At 47.9% G+C, this 20,685-nt stretch overlaps 3 protein-coding genes across 5 annotated transcripts in view; all 3 read right to left on the bottom strand.

Annotated features, from left to right (window-relative positions):
* Positions 1-2,558, bottom strand: part of LOC124065745 (echinoderm microtubule-associated protein-like 6) — a 47,199-nt gene extending 44,641 nt beyond the window's left edge. The window contains exons 1-2 of one of the 2 annotated variants that reach the window (XM_046401435.1): positions 1,374-2,558; positions 907-1,230 (exon numbers count right to left, since the gene is read on the bottom strand). In XM_046401435.1, the coding sequence (XP_046257391.1) occupies positions 907-1,103 (197 nt within the window). In that variant the 5' untranslated portion in view covers positions 1,104-1,230; positions 1,374-2,558. The remainder of the gene's footprint in view (positions 1-906; positions 1,231-1,373) is intronic. The other variant, XM_046401436.1, reaches the window with a different exon arrangement.
* Positions 2,559-3,409: 851 nt separating this feature from the next.
* LOC124066261 (basic proline-rich protein-like) lies at positions 3,410-5,582 on the bottom strand (the record flags this gene model as incomplete). Its single annotated transcript, XM_046402529.1, is given in 2 exon segments — positions 3,410-5,124; positions 5,513-5,582. Coding segments are annotated over 2 exon segments (1,785 nt in total), but the record flags the coding sequence as incomplete, so codon positions are not given.
* Positions 5,583-6,133: 551 nt separating this feature from the next.
* The window catches only part of LOC124066550 (spectrin beta chain, non-erythrocytic 1), an 83,935-nt gene continuing 69,383 nt past the window's right edge, over positions 6,134-20,685 (bottom strand). For both annotated transcript variants that reach the window (XM_046403040.1, XM_046403039.1), the window contains 13 exons: positions 20,361-20,565; positions 19,871-20,245; positions 19,618-19,704; positions 15,935-16,092; positions 15,433-15,571; positions 15,044-15,128; positions 14,767-14,963; positions 14,354-14,451; positions 14,054-14,108; positions 10,001-10,203; positions 9,709-9,882; positions 9,213-9,255; positions 6,134-8,919 (listed from right to left, as the gene is read on the bottom strand). In XM_046403040.1, coding sequence (XP_046258996.1) covers positions 8,710-8,919; positions 9,213-9,255; positions 9,709-9,882; positions 10,001-10,203; positions 14,054-14,108; positions 14,354-14,451; positions 14,767-14,963; positions 15,044-15,128; positions 15,433-15,571; positions 15,935-16,092; positions 19,618-19,704; positions 19,871-20,245; positions 20,361-20,565 — 2,029 coding nt within the window. In that variant the 3' untranslated portion in view covers positions 6,134-8,709. The remainder of the gene's footprint in view (positions 8,920-9,212; positions 9,256-9,708; positions 9,883-10,000; positions 10,204-14,053; positions 14,109-14,353; positions 14,452-14,766; positions 14,964-15,043; positions 15,129-15,432; positions 15,572-15,934; positions 16,093-19,617; positions 19,705-19,870; positions 20,246-20,360; positions 20,566-20,685) is intronic.

The following is a 20,685-nucleotide window of genomic DNA, read 5'->3' on the forward strand; positions in this document are numbered from 1 at the left end:
TCCCGACACACGTCCACTTACTGACACACCAGTGATGTCAGAGCTCGGTCTAAAGCTGCTGACCGGCACACTTTGTCTAGATTTGAGCTTAAATCAAAGCACAGGATAAACCAAATCCAGAAGGACGAGCAACACCGCAGGCGAGAGGAGGAACATTTGGGGTGAAGCGTCCCTTTAAGCACATGGGATTGGGATTTGATTGTTAAATATAAGGATCTTTTCCTGTTGAGAGATCTGGGCTTTTAATAATGACTAATGGCCACCAACCAAACGAGCCAAACACAACCTGATGTCTTTCAAAGTGCTGCTGCAGTGGGGGGATGCGAACACAAACCTCATTTAACGAGTCCAACTCACACTGAGGGAGGAAACACGATCCACACGAGCACACAGGCCCACCTGACAACACCTGGACCAGGTGACACAAACCAGCGTCCCCTGGTGAACATCCTGAACCCGGCTGGAGGGACCAAGCGGCAGACCTCGGGGGGACGATGAGGAGCTAATCTGAGCGTCGCCATGGCTGCAGCAGCAAACAAACAACAGATGGTAATGAACTGCTATTGATCATCATCATGATATCACACTCGGCCAATCAGAATGTGACGACTGAATTAACCAACTCGTCGCCTCGATAAAAGGAACACAGCACATCTGGACAACAGAAGGGCAAATTCACTGTTCTGCCAGGGTTCCTGCCCCCCACAGGAGACGTCCAGAAGATTTCAGCGACCTCGTCGCCTCGTGCCACCATCATTGTTCACAGTTAGCTCATACTGGGGTTGTAAGGAGCACTGCGGCCTCTAGGGGTCGCCAGCAGGACTCTGAATCCCTGCTGGATGTCACCGATGGATCAGTCATCGGTGACTCTTCTGCTGATCTGTGAAAGGCGTAACAAATCCTTACCTGATGATGTCATCGTTGTGTCCCAGGTAGAACCTCTGGCTGTGCTCTCTGGTGTTGTAAACGACGCCGACTCCGGCCACAAAGTACACCACCTCCTTCCCGGCGGTGTAGTACAGGTTATTGCGGCACTGGTGACCCCGGTACCCGTAGACCCAGTCCAGTCTGAGGCGGCAGCCGGGGGCGCTCCGGTCCGACATGGTCACTCATCTGACGGGACAGCGCGGCTTCGGTCCTGCTTTCAGAGTCTGCAGTCCAGCTCGGGTTTGTCAGCAGTGAGCTGACACGACGGCGACGTCAACCTGCAGATGCTTTGGGGTTTGCTGTCTACAAAGGGTCAGCAGAGTTCATGTCATTTTGGTTTGAAAGGTTACTGGGCTTCAGATTCTCTTGTATTCATCTTCTTTTGAAAAAATTCCGAACCTTTAACCTTTTTATCAGTATTGATCTTAGATATCTGGTGTACTTACAGAAACGTGTACTTCCTTTGTGTATTCGTGGTATTCAAGGCGTTTCTCTGGTCATTTCTGAAGTGTTTCCATAGTTTCTACATCTTAACATCAGCTATTAAAGTTGCAGCAGGTGATCAGACGTCAGCTTCCACACGAGCTTCACCTGCCGCCGTCAGGTTGTGACGATCCCATCGTGCCTTGCGGTATTAAACAGCTTCAGTGAAGACGTGAGCTGAACTTTTGGACTCTGAACGAGCGCCCTCTGAGCCTCATTCCTAATTTCCGCTTCAATCTGGAATATTCCGCGTTTTTACTCAGCCACACAAACACGCTGCAGATGATGATGATGATGATGATGATGATGATGATGATGATGATTCACTTTTCCAAAGTGAAACTGAACGATGAAGAGTGTGAGAAAGACGGAAAATACCCGAACGAGTCTGGAAAGTTCTCGTCGTGTCCGAAACACGAGAAAGAGAGAAAACAGCAACGGATGGAGGATTCTGCTCCTGGAAAATATAATCCCTCCTCACACTAATCCCCGACCTCAGTACCGGCCCCGGTCCCTGCGGCCGGTGCCACCGGCTCACAGACTCATTCACAAATCTGTGCGTGAGTGAAATCCACCGGAGTCAGGAGTCAGGAGGAGGACAGGACGGAATAATAATCCACAATTCCAAAATAAAAGAAGCGGATTATTTCCACTGTGAAATGACCGGGCAGTTCCGGAGCGAGAGCGACAAAAACAAGTGCTCAATCCCGCGGAGGAGCCAACTTCAGCGGGCAGAGGAGGGGAGAAGCCCCGGGCTCAGACCGCAGCATCCCGGCCGGATGACGGCAGAGGAAAGTCCTGATTCCCGTCAGGAGGGGAGCATCCTCCCGCTGCAGCCGAGTCCCCCCGCCCACAGAGAGACAGACAGGCGGACAGACAGACAGGCAGACCCAGCTGAGCGGTGAAGTGGACTTCAGACGCCTGATGGAGACCCTCCCTGACCGCCCAGGCTCACCACTGTGATGTTTGCTCGCTCGTTTTCGGACTGACATCAGAAGCGTCAAGCTGACGCGGAGCAGGGCGCCACACCGCGTTTCCGGCGTGGAACCTCGAAAATAAAAGTTCTTTGACCGACGAGGATGTGCTGTAGTCCTGCACCCAGTAAGAAGCCGGGGAGGAGAGTTGGGGCTTCAGACTGGGGGAAAGTAACACCGTACATTTACTCAGGTACTCGAGTACTTCAGTTTGGTGTTGATTTGCACTTCTACTCCTCCACATTTCAGAGGAAATTGTCACGTTTTAGCGCACTGCATCTGACAGACCTACTGCTTCCTTAAACGCAAATCAAGAAATCATTTGATAACCGGATGATTTACTGTATGTGGTGAGCCTGGAGGGGCCGACTGCGCCACCTGGAGCAGCAGCACAGTAATGTCAAGTATTTTTACTTTTGATACTTCAGGTACAAATTGCTGCCTTGGTTATACTTGAATTAAGTGTTTTTAAAATATTGTTACATTTACTTTTATTACATTTTGTTAGTTTCTCTTTATTTAACCGTTTCCCCCGGAAACGGTGAAAATAATTCGTTTTGTTGACACTGACTGTTTTCTCGTTTTACAGTAAATATTTCAATATTTTTCATTTTATCTGATCGTCTGACTTTAATGTGTCAGGCCGAAATCTTCAAACGTTCTGACATTTCGTTCATGCTCAACGTGGCGGGCGACCAGTTGGCCTGTCCGAACCAGGATTTTGTTTTGAAAGTCAAATCTCTACACTTCCGGTGTTCTTGTGGCAAATTGTCAAGCGCTTACGGAGAGGAAACACCCTGGCTCTGCTGGAGAGGACGCACGACCGCAAAGGACTCTGGGACTTTGTGTTTTTTTTTGTTGTTGTTTCGTTTTAATCAGCGAAGAAGTCAGAGAGGAATTAAAAAACTACAAATACCAGGAGGAGGAGCAGCAGCAGGTGGGGGAGGAGGAGCAGGTGGAGGAGGAGGAGCAGCAGGTGGAGGAGGAGGAGGAGAAGCAGGAGGAGGAGGAGAAGCAGCAGGTGGAGGAGGAGGAGCAGGTGGAGGAGGAGGAGAAGCAGGAGGAGGAGCAGCAGCAGGAGGAGGAGGAGCAGCAGGAGGAGGAGGAGGAGGAGGAGAAGCAGGAGGAGGAGGAGGAGAAGCAGCAGGTGGAGTAGGAGGAGCAGGAGGAGGAGCAGCAGGTGGAGGAGGAGGAGGAGGAGCAACAGCAGGAGGAGCAGCAGGTGGAGGAGCAGGAGGAGGAGCAGCAGGAGGAGCAGCAGGTGGAGGAGGAGCAGCAGGTGGAGGAGGAGGAGGAGGAGCAACAGCAGGAGGAGGAGCAGCAGGTGGAGGAGGAGCAGCAGGAGGAGGAGGAGGAGCAGCAGGTGGAGGAGGAGCAGCAGGAGGAGGAGGAGCAGCAGGAGGAGGAGGAGGAGCAGCAGGTGGAGGAGGAGCAGCAGGTGGAGGAGGAGGAGGAGAAGCAGGAGGAGGAGGAGCAGCAGCAGGTAGAGGAGGAGGAGCAGGTGGAGGAGGAGGAGCAGATTAAGGAGGAGGAGCAGCAGCAGGAGGAGCAGCAGGAGGAGGAGGAGGAGGAGGAGCAGATTAAGGAGGAGGAGGAGCAGCAGGAGGAGGAGGAGGAGCAGGTGGAGGAGGAGGAGAAGCAGGAGGAGGAGCAGCAGCAGGAGGAGGAGGAGCAGCAGGAGGAGGAGGAGGAGGAGGAGAAGCAGGAGGAGGAGGAGGAGAAGCAGCAGGTGGAGTAGGAGGAGCAGGAGGAGGAGCAGCAGGTGGAGGAGGAGGAGGAGGAGCAACAGCAGGAGGAGCAGCAGGTGGAGGAGCAGGAGGAGGAGCAGCAGGTGGAGGAGGAGGAGGAGCAGCAGGAGGAGCAGCAGGTGGAGGAGGAGCAGCAGGTGGAGGAGGAGGAGGAGGAGCAACAGCAGGAGGAGGAGCAGCAGGTGGAGGAGGAGCAGCAGGAGGAGGAGGAGGAGCAGCAGGTGGAGGAGGAGCAGCAGGAGGAGGAGGAGCAGCAGGAGGAGGAGGAGGAGCAGCAGGTGGAGGAGGAGCAGCAGGTGGAGGAGGAGGAGGAGAAGCAGGAGGAGGAGGAGCAGCAGCAGGTAGAGGAGGAGGAGCAGGTGGAGGAGGAGGAGCAGATTAAGGAGGAGGAGCAGCAGCAGGAGGAGCAGCAGGAGGAGGAGGAGGAGGAGGAGCAGATTAAGGAGGAGGAGGAGCAGCAGGAGGAGGAGGAGGAGCAGGTGGAGGAGGAGGAGAAGCAGGAGGAGGAGCAGCAGCAGGAGGAGGAGGAGCAGCAGGAGGAGGAGGAGGAGGAGGAGAAGCAGGAGGAGGAGGAGGAGAAGCAGCAGGTGGAGTAGGAGGAGCAGGAGGAGGAGCAGCAGGTGGAGGAGGAGGAGGAGGAGCAACAGCAGGAGGAGCAGCAGGTGGAGGAGCAGGAGGAGGAGCAGCAGGTGGAGGAGGAGGAGGAGCAGCAGGAGGAGCAGCAGGTGGAGGAGGAGCAGCAGGTGGAGGAGGAGGAGGAGGAGCAACAGCAGGAGGAGGAGCAGCAGGTGGAGGAGGAGCAGCAGGAGGAGGAGGAGGAGCAGCAGGTGGAGGAGGAGGAGGAGAAGCAGGAGGAGGAGGAGCAGCAGCAGGTAGAGGAGGAGGAGCAGGTGGAGGAGGAGGAGCAGGTGGAGGAGGAGGAGCAGATTAAGGAGGAGGAGCAGCAGCAGGAGGAGGAGGAGGAGCAGGTGGAGGAGGAGCTGTCTGCGGTGCTGAAGTGAGGAGTTGGGTGGAGAAAAAGTTTTATTTGTATGAAACGTGTTGTTGTTGCGGGTGGATTTAAGATGCAAGCAGCAACAAGTTCAGACCCAGAAAACAAAATAAACAAAATCAATAAAACAAAAAGCAGAGCAGACACTGAACTTTGTTTTCATATTTACGGTTTAGTTTGTTTCACTATTTGGTTTGTTCTTTTATTGTGTGTGTTTATATGTTCAGTGTTTTGATATTTTAGTGTTTAAAACATTTGTTTTGTTTGTTGTGTTTTATTTATTCATACATCATTCTGTCTTCGTTGTGTAAATAAAATGCATCACAGTGTTGGTGAACGGAGTGAGACTCACAGTAAACTGGATTTCACTCCTCGTTAAGAGACCAGACTGAGCCGACACAGGAAGTACACTGGCTCCTTTTCACACGTCTTCTTCATCATCATCATCATCATCATCATCCTGGTCCAGAGGAGAGCAGTGAAGCGTGAGTGAGCACACTGAGGTCTGATTGGCTGCTGGTTGCTCGACGTCCCTGCAGGCCGACGGGAAACCTGCGACCGAAGTCGCTTAAAACTCGTGACCGAGCCGTTCAGACTAACTGAAGGTCTGAACGACGAAGACGAGACACACACACACACACACACACCAACACTGTGGAGTCGTGGCTTTAAGAACAGACTGAAACTGAACTCAGATCTGTCTGAGGCAGCTGGACTTCAGTTTGACCTGCTCGCGGCATTTTGACGTTCCAGGAGCTCCGCAGCAGACACGGCGACCACGAAACGAGGTCTCGGAGCTCCTGCCGGACGTCACTGTGGACCGTTGGGATCCATCTTCATCTTCCAAGAGGCGGCCATTTTCATATCAGCACCTTTTATCCCCTAAAGTCAAAGGGGCAAAGTAACTTATGAATACCAAACATATTTCAGCTCGTGGATCAGGTGTGTCAGCAGGATGTGATGAATGATTACCAACTTCACAGGTGAGAAGACAAGCAGAGTCCGTTTGGTTCGTTTTAAAAGCATTTTAATGGCTTTTTGCACATATGTAACAGAGAGGGGGGAAGTCTACAGGTGCAGATCCAACTAGCAGTGATCCCCGGTCCACATCTCACATCACAACAAACCCCCCGACCCCACCCGGGCCCCGCCCACCCCCATCGTGGCATTGTCGATTGTGCAGTATGAAGAAATATCTTGTTACTATGGTTACAGTGACAGAGGAATTCACACTATATTTATCAAACTGCCAGAGAGTGTAGCAAAAAGAAAAGGAAAAGAACAGGAACCACCTCAGGACCAATCAGAGTGAAGAGTTTTCCAGTTACTTGAGGTGTTTCACCAGCGTGTAGCCTGAGCCGCACCCACACAACCCCACCACCAGCTGTGGAAAAACAAACGCACCCGCCTCTCACATTATGGGGCTCATCCTGTCGTGCTTTTCCTGGCAGATACGGAAGTTCATCAATGACAAAATCTCAACAAAGTTCAAGTTTCAATCACGCAGGTTTGAAACTCACCTTTTCTGACAGATTTTGTATAAAGTGGAAACATTCTTCCATATTTTGTCTAATCATGAAACCCACCTAATCACCCAACACTCAGCCACTGATTGTCAGGCAATTATCAACACGATGAAAATTTGTCCTGATTCGAAAATTAGACGGGGCAAACAAATTCAAGGTTAAATTTGGGTTTAAGCCTGCCGTTCAACGCTTCTACTGGGTCTAATGACAAAAGTACAGCATTTCAAAGTAACATGCAGCACATAATGAGGTCATCAATCAAATCAAAGTCATTAAGTCTGCCGTCAGAGCTGTTCAAATCCACTTTGCAGGTTACGGCTCAAACTTCTTCTGTTAAATTTGTCATTAAAGAACTTCCATATCGCATAAGTAACTCAACAGATTTCACTTAAAAACAAAAAGATCGAGTGCTGAAGCCAACAAGCAAGCGACCGTTATTCTGCGACAGAACTCACTTCCAGTAAATGCTTGTTTAGAACCGACTTGCTCACTTAACAGCAACGCTTTAAGTATTTTTGTTTTAATAATACATCTACGTCTCCATACGTGTCCGACTAAATAAAGCATAGACATCGCTTAACTGCGGGATGAAAAATACATACCAGACGAAACAAAAACAAATTAAAAAACAAAACAAAACTAACGGCAGAAGTAAATGTTTCAAAAAATGTAAAGAGTAGAAAATAAAACTTACTGGATGCTTAAAGTCTGAGTTAAACATTCTTACTGGTCTTAGTTATTTAATCCCCATCGAGGCGACTCGACGGCTCCTTCGTTCAGATTCGTTACGTGTGCACGTCGTTAGGTTTTCAGCTAAAGAAAGTCAAACTCAAATGAAGCTTATTACGGTCGGTAGGTCTTATCATCATTAGTAGTAATAGTAGTAATAATAGGTGAAATTAAACACAGGTTTATTTTTTAACAGTTTGTTATACACAAGTTATACATACAGTTCAAAGCACCGCAGGGTAACGCTCTGAATCACAGCCGCTTCCTGATGCTGCGGGAGTCGGACGGCACCCGAACCCCACATGACGTTAATTGGCTTTTCGCAGGTTTATTGCACAAATGGAACCGACAGAAAAGCGGAATAATTCAGTGCACAGAACGTGTTGGTCTTTGTTTATCCTCTCTGAACCGCGTTCTCGTTCAGCGTTTCGGACTGTGAGGCGTGACTTCAGAGGTTTACCCCGCTGTGGTTTTCCCCTGACAGAGGGATACACGTCATCTTGCAAAGACGAGGCCTCGCAAAAACTGAGGATGGACCCGAACAGGAACTACCTACAACTTCCCTAGAAACAAGAAAGACGAGTCGGGAGCGTAAACACAACCCACACAAGGCAGTAGTCGACGAAAAGCTGGGAGGAGACAAACCAAAGAGCAGGAGATAGAAAACACAAATAATATCACTAAGAATAATAACGTGGAATATTCTGGGAGCTCCTCTACGGGGTGCACTTGTTGTTTAGCGGCAAACTCATGACAGCAGCTGCCTGAAGCATTCGCAGACCTCATCTGAATTTTATTTTTCCTTTTGCTCTTGAATTGGTCTTTCCGGCTCCTTATCTTACAAAAACTGAGCGGAGGATTCAGGTGGTGTGTTGTAGCTGTACTGCAGCTCTGAGCCAGACCGGACGGTTGATAGGCACAGAGTGGAGAGTTTTGGCTCGGAGCTTGCATGCTGGAGTCACGCTTTGAGAGGAAGAGGAAGAGGAAGAGAGGAAGAGCGGCTGTTTGGGATGCTGCAGGAGCTGCCCACACCCTCGAACGCTGAGGTCTGTTTTTACTCATCGAATCACCTTTTTTTGTTTACGTTAAATCCATTCAGAAGTTAATTTAATTACATTCTGAGCAGTTAGTTTTTAGTTATTACAGCATCAGTTACGACAAGATGAAAATTTTGACATCAACAAATATTTGACCAAAGATGGATCGATGATGAGGAGCGACCCCAAACAGCACCAGAGGGAGGAGGGGGAGGGGGAGGAGGGAAGGAGGAGGCGGAGGAGGGGAAGGAGGGAAGGAGGAGGAGGGAAGGAGGAGGAGGGAAGGAGGAGCGTCTACTTCTTCTTGCTGAACAGACTGAAGCGTTTCTCCTTGTCTTTCTCTCGTTTGCCCGGGCTGGACTCGGCTGCCGCGGAGGCGACGGAGGCCGGCAGCGTCTGAGCACGTGCGGCGGGGGCCGGCGTGCTGTGGCTGCTGGGGGTGACCTCAGGCTTGTCGCCCGATATGGCGGTCGAGATGGTCGAGATCCACATGTTCATCTCCTCCTGGAGGAGGAAGAGAAGGAGATGATGTGCAAATGTGGCTTATTATATCTTTAAGTGCCTTTATTGAGAGCAAATACTTTATTTATAGCCAGTTATAATGTAGTTAGAAACAATAAAAACATTTCAAAGTTGTGATTCATCTTTGTTCACACGGCAGCTTCCATGTCTGGAAAGTTAAGTGTTTCAGGGACAAAAAAATAAATGAATGAAAGTGCAAATGTAATGACATCACATTTATATAATCACTGACATGAAGCAGGACTGTGTGTACAAGTACTTTTGTTTGTACTTACGTCGTCTTTGGCTTGGAAGAGATACTCGTTCCCGTCAGTAATCCTGTGGATATCAAAGCGTGTGGTAAATACTGTGAATATTTAAAAATCTCAGATTTACTTCACTCTGAACGTGTGGCGGCTAACGAACTTAAACGATGCTTTAAATCCTAACAAATCAAAACTTGCTGACTCGCTGAGCCTTCTTATGTCCTGTCTTAGCTGCTGGTTTTGGGTCTCAGCACCCTGACCGCCTGCTTCGGGCTCAGGTGTTGCTGATGTTTCTCAGGTAGATGAAGTTGGGATGGAGTGCATCCTCTGGAAGTTCCACACAGTGAATCTAAAAATGTTTTTCAGGCCTCTGCGTTGAAACGGGACAAAGTTCTAACTGAACCTCACATCTGACCCTCATGGTTTGAAAACCTCCAAAGCCTCCTGAGCTCAGAGCTCCATCAAACCAAACAGCTCGCTGTGGATCTGCAAGCACAGACTGAGTTTCCACCATCGGGATTCTCACTTGAGCTTGAAGACGTGTTTCTTCTTCTTGTAGTCCAGCGCCACCTCGCAGACGGCGTCCTTCAGGCTGACTGGAATCTCGCTGTGGTAGGGAATCCCCTGACTGGCGCTCTTCTGATCCTTATAGAAGCCCATTTCCTGCTGATTGATCACACAGTACACGTTGTGCCACGACCTGTGGGGATGCAGATCGTTCATCAGTATCTCCAACCACCACTTGGTTTAGTTTTGTGCACGTGGGTTTTGGTGAAATATTTTTACAGATAGACAGAAACCCTGCAGACGATTCCCACCTGCTCGAAGCCTTCTTGTTGTGCCCCTCCCACTCGTGTTTGCGGTGCAGGAAGCCGTCCTGCTGGGACGTGGGAGCTTCCTGTTGGGTCTTGGCCGGCAGGGTCGCCGCCTGGCTGGCCTTGCCCTTGCGAGATGCCCCGGGAGACCCCGCGGGGCTGGGCTCCGACACCCCGTTCAGCACCTCACCCCCTTCAACATTATCCTGGAGACGGAGCAGAGAGAGGGAAGTCAGAGGAGCACGGAGGTGGACGCATCTCACTCGCTTTAAAAAACGTTTGTGAGACGCCGAAGCTGCGAATCAGAATCACCAGAGCTGAAGCATGCAGAGCAGAATCACAGGCTGTGTGGTCACCCTCTCTGAACTGCTGTTTTCTACTTTGTCTGGTGTTTTTCTGCAACTTTCCCAGCCATAAGAGCTTCTGACAGTCTGAGCTAACCAGGGAGAATCCTGTGAAGTCAAACTAATGCAACAACATCAGTCGTTTCAATCTGAATCGTTGAAATCTGTCTGGATTCACAGAAATTTTGCATTTTAAAAGCTGCATTACTACCGGCAAGTCGAGATATTTTCAAAGCAAACTTTCTGTAAATTCATCAAATTTTCTGTGCTCACAAACATGCCACAAAATGAATTCAAATTTACCTAAAGACAACGAGACTAAACCAAACTAAAAACCAGAGACGAGACCAAATCCCCTCCAAGCTTGAAAGTCAAGTCTGAAGTCAAGACAAGTGGAGGATCCCACTGACCACCTAAAACCCACCCGGCCCTGATTTAACATAACAGCTCTGAAAGGTTTGAGAGAAAAAAATGGGATTCGCCATTTCTCAACTGCTTGATTTTATCCAACAGCGACATCAACATATTCAATTTCATGTCTGGAAGCACATAACGCTTGGATTAAAAAAGAGACAAAGTGAGTCAAGACTGCAGCCTTCAAGTTCCACATCTCGACTCTAACTAACGTCCAACTTTAAAACGTCAAATCAAAGTCTGGCTGGATCTCATAAAACTCGTCTTCTTTCTGACTCAAATCCCTGCTTCCTTCTCTCAAAACCAATGCAACCTAATGTTGGACACTCTGTGCATGTTCAAGCTTTTGGACTGCAGTCCTGATTAGAAAAACACCTGCATTGCACATTAAGAGCACGCGGAGGTCACACGGTCCGATCATGCACTGATTACAGGTTTTAGGACATGCATAATAAATCACAACACCACTTCAGGACACACAGCGACATGTTGGACAGTGTGAAGACAGACGAGAAGCCAGCAGATAGGAAGAAGGACAAAAAAATCTCAAACAATTATCAACAAAATTGCTTGGAAAAATTGCTCATTATTGGTGAGGGGAGAAGGCGATTGGCCTAGTATGAAGACACATTTTATTTTTCCACACCACACCCACTCCAACCGGATGCTTATTACCCTGAGCTCCTCAAGGGCTGGACGAATGGTGGACGCTCTCTCTGAGAGCAGGTCAGAGGCTGGACCAATCCTGGGAGCTTTAACTGAAGTGCTGCAGGAGCTGGACCAATCCTGGGAGCTTTTGCTTAGAGCTTGATGAGAGCGAGACCAATCGTGTGAGGGTTTTATCTGGAGCCTTAAGGGCTCAGCGAATCCTGATAAGAGTTGGACAAACTCTAAGAACTTCCTCCGATGGTTGGAACCGTTCAGAGATTTTTCTTCTTTTATTGGAAAGTTGAAGTTGAAAAGTGTGAAAGTTGAACTGAAAAACGGTAACATAAAGCTAATAAGTAATTCTCAACAAGCTTCTGACCAACTCTGTTGTTAAAATAGTGAAAAGGACCTCCTGAATGCACATACTGTCAAGAGCTGGACGGATCCCAACAGGTTCTTTACGTCTTCTAAAGGGTCAGCTGTGTTAGACTTTGACCTGAGGCTTAGCGTGGATTCACTGAAATGGATGGGACATCTGAGATCAAATAAAGTTGTATTTTACTGCATTTTCTACAGTTATTTTAAGGTATAAAAGTCACTTTTATGTCCCATAACCCGACTGCCACGATCACCAGAGACTGTTTTGATGACCACTTAATAAGGATTTGACTTGTAATTAAAAGCTAATTTTGTGCGACATAACAGATAAGACGAGTCAGACATCAGTCGACTTCACGATATTCTTCACAATCGATCCCCATTTTACAGCAGCATTGCTAAATATATAAGTAATACCCAATATGGATCCATTTTGCCTGGTAAAAAATATGCTTTAAGTCTATGGCTATCTGATCATTGTTTAAATTGTCATTGTGTTGAGTTTGATCTCCTATATTCTGTGTTGTAAGATGTTGTGGTCAGCCCCAGGATGAAGATCCACGAAGAACACGAGACGAAGAAATGCAATGACAGAAAACTGAAATGCTCCTGATGATGACAGCATGCAACAAAAAACATTAAAAAGTCGTAGATACACAAGGACGACACATGGACGGAGACACCAGGACGGTCTGAGAGCACCGACTGCTTCTGACGGGGTTTATTGGGGAATGAGTGTTAGTCAGGGAACGACTGAGTGGACAACGAGCAGCAGAACCCATGAAGAAGAATAAAGGAATTACAACAGAGAACCATGAGAACAACCGAGACTGAAAACAAGACACACACGCACACACATACACACACGTCTGAATGGGTCTAAACTGATGAAACTGGAATGATTTTGATTGTGTAACAGCAGCATTTGTGTTACAGAAAAATGAATGTGAAAGTGCTCATTTTATTTTTGTGGAATGACTTTAGACAATTTAAATGACAAAAAAATCAATTATCTATTAACTACTTTTAACAACTACTTGTTAATTGGACCTTTAGGTTAAAAAATAACATAAAACGTGAACTGTGTGTTACATGAAGAAACGCAGGTGCAGCAGGTGAGCACGGCGAGTGTTACGTCATACGTGTGATGGAAAACACTCGGTGGAACATATGAAGATGGAGACTCTGTGGGATGTGGGCACACCTGGGGCAGGTAGATAACAGTTCAACTGGCTGTCTACATGAAACAATACATGCTGTACAGACTGTTGTTTGAATTCATTTTTGTCTTGGACAAAACACAACTTTTGAAAATGATTCCTGCCCTTTAAGAGCAGCACTTTGAAATTCAGCTCTTAATAAACCTGACTGCTTCAATTTTGAACATTTCAAGATTTAACGATCAAACTAAAATTATAGCAGCTTAAAAACTTTTATTTTAAGACAGTCAAAGTAAGACATAATTTATTTTATGAATATACTACAGTATCATAATACTTCTGTTGATTTGTTATCATTGATGAATGCATGCTTTATATTTGAAGAAGAACTTTTCATTTAGTCTTATCATTTATCTCGTTATGCTGATGACACCTGCTTTTACATTCCACAATAAATAATCGACTCTGTTGGCTCTAAAGGCTGCCTTTTCTGAGCGTCTCAGGTGTTCATGTTCCAGAGGGTGAGTTTATAAATGACGACATAAATGAGTAGAAACATTAAGAGCTGAGGGGAGAGGATGACGGGAGTGTCGAGCTGAGAGAGGGAAGAAGAAGAAGAAGAAGAAGAAGAAGGGAAGGAATGGACAGAAACATAAAGCTGCGGTTTGTTTTTGTGTGTGTTTACGTGTGTGTTCATGTGTCATGCAGTCACATTCACACCAATGGGGGCCTTTTAATGCAGTCATGTGACGATGGCCACAGTGTTCAGCTTCCATCAGTCCCACTGTTTTCCGTGTTTAGAGCCTTCTCATCTTGTTAAAAGATGAGAAGGCTACTAGTATCTCATACCAAAGCGTGTGACACCTTTCAAGTTAAACTTATTCAACTTAATATAAGAAATTATTAATCAGTAAGTAAGAAAAGCAAACAATAAACACAGAAGACAAACAACAGGATCACTGTGGCTGTTAACACACCCGCTGGACGACTACAGGGTGTTTCTGTGTGAGGTTAAGTTAATGTTGTGTGTGTGTGTCTCAGGGTGTGCTGGTGGGCCTGCGGCTCTGCAGGGTGCTGCTGTATTTCTGGTAGGCAGGCGAGCGGTAACTAACCCTGGGAGACTCCTGATCGGACGGCAGCCCGTTCTGGGACAGCAGCTCGCCCTCCCTGCAAACACACACAGCACACAAAGAGTTCAACACACACCTGTGTTACGCATGCACATAAACACTCAACAGCTGCAGTTGACGACAGATACAGCGCTTCACTTCGAGCATACAAAAACTCCTCCAGATAAAGAAAAAGTACAAATTGGTCGTAATGAAAGTGAAAGCATTTGAGGAGTCCAACTTGTAAGAATATAAAACCAGCAGAAACTTTGAACACACACACACACACACACACACACACACCTGTGCTGAGCGGCGGCGCCCGGCTGAGCCTCAGTGGGTGGGGGTTGTCTCTTCTTCTCTTCTTCCTCTTGCGCTCTTCTCACTTCCAGTAACTCCATCTGGACACACAAACACACTGAGCTTCATGCTAACGTACACAAAAACATGTCAGAAAAGAACGTGTTGACCACATCCTCCTCATCATCATCCTCCTCATCATCCTCATCCTCATCATGGCGGCCAGTTTACTGAGAGGTTTGTCAGACTTGATTCATCAGTTGCTGCTGTCAGCATCTCATCTGCTGACCACTGAAAGCTCTGCAGGAAGACGTTACTGTTTGTCCTGATGCTGAAGTCCGACGTCCTGGAGCTCATTTGTCCCACACGCCTCACAGAAAAGGCGTTTTTGTTTCTAAAGGGTCATCATGTCTCACCGTGGTCAGCCTCTCCAGAGCGGCAAAGCGTTCCTCCCAGGTGGCGGCCGACTTCTCGAAGGCCTCGTGACGTTTGATGAGTTTCTCCACCTCGTCCACGTTCTGGCCGATCTCCCTGCTGGACAGGTAGGGCTCCTGACCCAGCAGCCAGGCCTCGGCCACACCTGCGTCCCTGGAGAACTGGTGCACCTCCAGGACTGAACACACACACACACGTAACCAGATTTATTCGGCTAATTCAGTTCTTGAGCTTCTTGTGACTAAATGATAAACTTACCCAGTCTAAGCCACTCCCATCTGTCCTCCCACTTATCAATCATGTCTTTCCTCTTGTCCGTCAACTGTAACAACTTTTCTTTAATCTGAGGGGGGGAAACATTTTGAGATTCAGGCTGCACATCCTGAAATCAACACAGAGCCTTTAACTTACATGCTGCAAGACTTAAAAAGCACAGAACTCAGCTGCTCTGTCAGAAGTGAGGAATTTGGGGAAAATCTGCACATTTCAGGAAATCATGTTTGAAATTTTTAATTCAGCCAGGAATTAAAGCTAAGATCAAAATGACAACTACATCAAAAACAAGTGCGACTGATTTAAGGCTTTAAGGCCTTAAACTGATCTGATGTGATTTGCTGCTATTGAACGACATGTCGGGGCGTCTCCACCTCCTCTGAAGCGTAGTGCTTCCTGGCCAGCAGGGCTTTGCCCAGCTCGATGCAGGCTGTGAAGCTGTCGTTGCGAGCGTCGATCTCCGCCTTGATGCCCTGGTGGTTGTTCATCATCAGCTCCACCGACGACACGTCCCTGAAAACACCCGAACAAACCACGTCAGCGGCGGGAGGGGACGCACTTCGCTCTCAGCTCGTTTAACACCAAAGACATCTGGTGTGTGGTGTGTGTTTACTGTGAACTGTCCCTTTAATATCTTCAAACTGTGTGATTCTACTCATGGAGGCTTTTGTTGTAGTTGTGTTGGAGTGCAGTCAAAAATAATTTCCATCAGATGAGACTGTGGGTGTACAGGAGATTAGCAGAGGAAAGAAATGTGTGTGTGTGTGTGTGTGTGTGTGTGTGTGTTTCTAAGCAGCTTAACAACACATCAGAACATCGTTTGTCTCATCAGAGATAAGCTGACTGTAGCTGAGAGACAAAACAACGTGTCCTCACCTCGGGTTCTCCTGGGCCTCGATCAGGCGGATGACGTCCTCCATCCACAGCATCAGGTCGCGCACCATGCTGAAGAAGCGGAACTTGTCTCCGGTGTCGACCAGCTTCACCCGACGGCCCTCCGCCGCCTCCAGCAGGTTCTTCCAGGCCTCGAGGACCTGAGGGGGACGACAAACAGCAGAGATCAGGACCAGAGAGACCGGAGCTCCTCGGACACAGACGCCATCGCTGCCGTAACCTCAGCCTCAAATCAGACAGAAAGTCTCAACTTTGCCTTGTTGGTGTCCCAGCCTGAAAACATCTGAACTTTGTCTGTTCAGTGTGTGCTGTGCTGTGGGCAGCTCAACAGCCCGGGAAATAAAGAAAAGGGACAGAAGCAAATAGACACAATGCACTGGAACGTTCAGACTGCGGAGGCGAAAGCACCTGGCAGGTGTGAGCAGGACAGCATGACGAGAGCGAGATCGTATTTATTACATTTGGATTCTCTTCCTTTCATATCTCTGAGTGCAAATCAGTGAGCAGGAAACTGGATTTTTCATGAACCAATGGGATGAAGTTCTTTCATTTGTCAGGTTTTTAATTTTTTGCGGATTAACTTTGTCTAAATTTATTTACATCACGATATTAATCGATGTTGTGAAAAGTGAAAAGACTTCTGCCCTGCAGGGTTTCAGAGGATTTCGTCTCAGGTACCTCAGGTGGCGCAGCTTCCCAGTCAAAGCGATTGAATCTATCAGGTTAGGTTTACTGCCAAGCAGTCACGCCTGCTAACTGTTAGCTGCTGCTAATGCTAACATCTACGAGCTACGAGTCTGACAGCAGGACAGAGGAGATTATTATGTGCACAGGTACTGATGTTAGCAAACTACACGCTACTTCCTGACAACAAATCAGCTCAGTGATGATTTGAAGCAGATGATCTGTACAGCCACAGCTGCTGCAGACCTCCAACATGGCCACCAGAGGGCGTGAGTTTTCACTCAAAAAGGTTTTGTTCTTACGTTTGTAGCTGAATTAAAAAGCAATCGGACACGGCTCCACCACATTTTTCTACCATAAGCAGTAACCCAAAGTCAAAGTGTAGCTTCACAAGGCAAAGCTGCACTCTAAGTGGTTTTTGTAATTCACATGAAACGTAACGACTGTCACGTTTCAGCTGCCTGCAGAACGAAGGCCTCGCTGACTGCTGTGACAGAGTAACCCTCTCCACACTAACAAAAGCCTCCACAGATCCATCTCACACCGCGACGGTCGACAAGTTGATGGAAACATGGCTGCAGAGGACTGCAAAGCAGCGATATGTTGCCAGCTAACAAGCAACTACATTTGAGCAAATGAAATCAAAAACATTCGACTGCACCACTGAGTGCAGCCGTGAAATATCAGAAATGCATCTTTAACTGATGTGAGAAAAGCTCCACGCTAGAGGTCTGCACGCTCAGGTTTAATCTGCACCGGCTGACCAGACCCAAACTGTATTTGCAAACTACTGGTAGCGTTTGTTTTAACCTCCTCAGAGGCCCAGGTGGGTGGAGTTTCAGACTTATTGGCAGCATCAGGTAAGTTTGGTTTTTTTGGCAAAAATCAACCCACACAGCAATCAAAGAGAGAAAACAAGGCCTACGAGTATTTGCAAATCACCAGGTCTGTGACTAAGACTAGAAACTAAACTGCATGAAGGGGACTAAAATGTTGCAAAACTTAATCAACATTTTAGTCGAAATACTGAACGAAAGTCTAAAACTGCAGCCAAAATGAACACTGATGCAAAGCCGATGTTTTTGGTAAACGGAGTCTCACCTCTCCCTTTCTCTTCTGGGTGGACAGGGAGGATATGCAGGGAAATGGACATACAGGGAATGGTCAAAACACAACACCATCAAAAACACTCAGTGCTCATCATCAACAACACAGAGAAGCTCCGGCACGTCGTGGTGGGAAGGAAGGGAAACTCTGACTTTGTTCAATATTTCCTAAATATGACTTTCAGCTGTAGATTCCTGCAGAATTTGGAGAATTTTACTACGCAAAACCATTTGCTGGATGGATGAAGACAAACTCAAACACATGTTTGAAAACAGAGATGCATGACAGACGTTTGGTTTGAGAACATGACAGAATGAGGATCTACGCTGACTCTGAGGTGACGTCTCGGAGGCTGCGGCGTCGCTCACCTGCGCCTGCAGCTACACGGATTGTAAGGACTGTGATTGGCTGCTTGTGTTTCCCTCTACATGCTTGTGATGCTGGTCGAGCTTGTGCAGAGCGAAGACCACGTTAGGAGGTTAACCAAAGACTCAGGAGTCGTCACTTTGACTCCGTCTTCACAGCCCTGAGGGACACTTGCTGCAGAAGGACAAGCTGATCCCCGAGCTGCTTTTTCATTAGGTTCTTCACAGAAGCCGTTTCAGTGCTGCTCAGTGTCGCAGTTATTCTAAATTAATGCTAACACGTTAAATGTAGCCAGGCTAGCTGATTCCCCCTGCCCCAGTCTTTGTGCTAAGCTAAGCTAGTTACATCCCGGACGATCTGTGATCCATTTTCTTCCTCTTTTAACCGTCTCAGCAAATCGTTTCTAAAGTTTCCTTTAGAGAGGAGTTTATAAAACCTTAACATGCAGTCACGCCGGATGGAATCTAAAGGATATTGCGATTCAGTGTATTCAGAGCGGACGTGAAGCGAATTTTTGAGTTTGAGCTTTGGACAAGCGCAAATTTTTCAGCTTGAATCTCGGTTTGCACCACTGACAGACTCACAGCTCGACTTTGGACACGACTGTGCTGCTTTTCAAATTCACTCCCCGTCATGTCTGCACACACAAAACCGATACTCCGACTTTCGAGATAAAAAGATAAGAAAGAGGACAAAAAGTTTTGTTCCCAGTCTGGGAGACTCGACGTCTTGATGTGGACATGATGAAGCAGTGAAATCATTCTGCAGAGGATTGAAGCAGCTCAGCTCATCACAGTACAGTGCGATAAACAATGGTGGAAAATTTACATAAAACAATCGGCAGAAAGGTCAGCAGAGAGTCTGACTGATTAAAATATTTTAAGGAAACTCAAGCATCTGGTTCTAGAACAAAAACATCCTCCTGGACATCAATAAGTTCATTTTGTTAAGTTTTGAAACGATCAACGAGACTTCCTCGTGGTGTTTCCTGCATTTTGACCAAACCCTGTAAGGTTTTATCATGTGTTTAGAACCTACAGATTATTGTGTGATTCTGAATGAATTCACTACAGGTTTTGACGTACTTCATCCTCCTCGCACAAGCTTATCATTCATGTCACCTACGATTCTTCGCTCCAGCTTTGTCTCCGCATGTTCCCTTGAGGATTATATGGTTTTATTTTTCCTTTAAGGTGCGGGAACAGTGCGGAGTAAGTGCAGCAGCGGTGCAGCATGCATGAGGAACGCGGCCTTTCACAGGGACTTCGTTCACATCGGCTCCAATTCATTTTCAATTCAATCAGTAAGAGAAGAAAGTTTTCTAACAGGTAAGAACATAAGGAACAAATTCTGTACGTGATCAGAGTTGATGTGCCAAACAGAGTGAAGGGTTAACATGTCAGATGAGTCACAGACGCTTCCTGCAGGCTGCAGCGGGACACACGAGACTCAGATTTACTGATTGAATTCAAAGTAAACCGAGTCCTGATGTTCTGCCTGACGCTCACCTCTCCTTCTCTCTTCTGGATGTCGTCAGCTTTATCTCCAGCGTAAGCAGACTGCAGGCGAACGGCGTCCTCCTGAAGCTGCCGCACCTGAACGCGAAGAGGCGGAGGAAAAGTGAGACTTACAAACTGACTGTTCCCTTACAAAACCGAAAGAGAAAACACTCCTGCTGCAGTGACAGAGAAATGAAAGATGTTTACTAGCTGAAGCAAACGCATCTTTCAGGTCTCTGAAATCCCGATGTGAAGCCTGTACCTGCGTTCCCAGTGCCTGAATGTCGTGTTCGAAGGTGGTGTGCATCCTCTGCAGGGTCTCCACTGTGTTCTGGTCCCGGCCCAGCTCCTCGGGAAGCTTCTTGTGTTTGTCCAGGATGCGGTTGAGGATCTCCTTGGCGTCGTGGTAGAACTTGTGGAGCTCATAGGAGGCGGCGAGGATCTGCGTCCGGGTGTCGATGAGCTCCAGCAGGTCGGCCCAGGCCTCGTTCAGGCCGTCCTTCCACTCTGCGATGGTGGCGGCGTCTCCGTGGCCGGTATTGATGAGCTCGTCCGCCTGCCGGTTGACGGCGTCCACGCGCTCCTGGCCGATGTTCCCGGTGTCCCGAGCGAATTCTCTGAAGCGCTCCTGCAGCATCTGAAGGAGGACGGTTAGGATTAACAACCAAGACGCACACCGATGTGCCTGTTTGTGACGGACTCCAGAGGACTGACACACACACACAACAGAAGAAGACACGCGTGGTACTCACGGTGACGTGTTCGTAGTCCTGTCCCAGCTCGTGGGATCCCGCCACCACCTCCCTCTCAGCGATCCACTGCTCCAGGTCGTCCACCTCCCGGTTCAGCTGGAAGAGACGGAAACGCTCGTCCAGCTTCCCCCGACGCTCTTCTGACAGATCCTTCAGCCCAGCGTACAGCTTGTCCACCTGAGACTGACGCATGCCGATACGCTCGCTGCCCAAGGAGGACGAGGAGAGAAGATGATGCATTATGGGTTAAATCTTCCTTTAATCTTTACGCTTCATTTCTTCCTCCTCCTCTCTTTGCTTCAAAACCAGACTTTTCAACAAAAAC

Source organism: Scatophagus argus, chromosome 10, assembly GCF_020382885.2.
Source record: "Scatophagus argus isolate fScaArg1 chromosome 10, fScaArg1.pri, whole genome shotgun sequence".
In the NCBI taxonomy this organism is placed as follows: domain Eukaryota; kingdom Metazoa; phylum Chordata; class Actinopteri; family Scatophagidae; genus Scatophagus; species Scatophagus argus.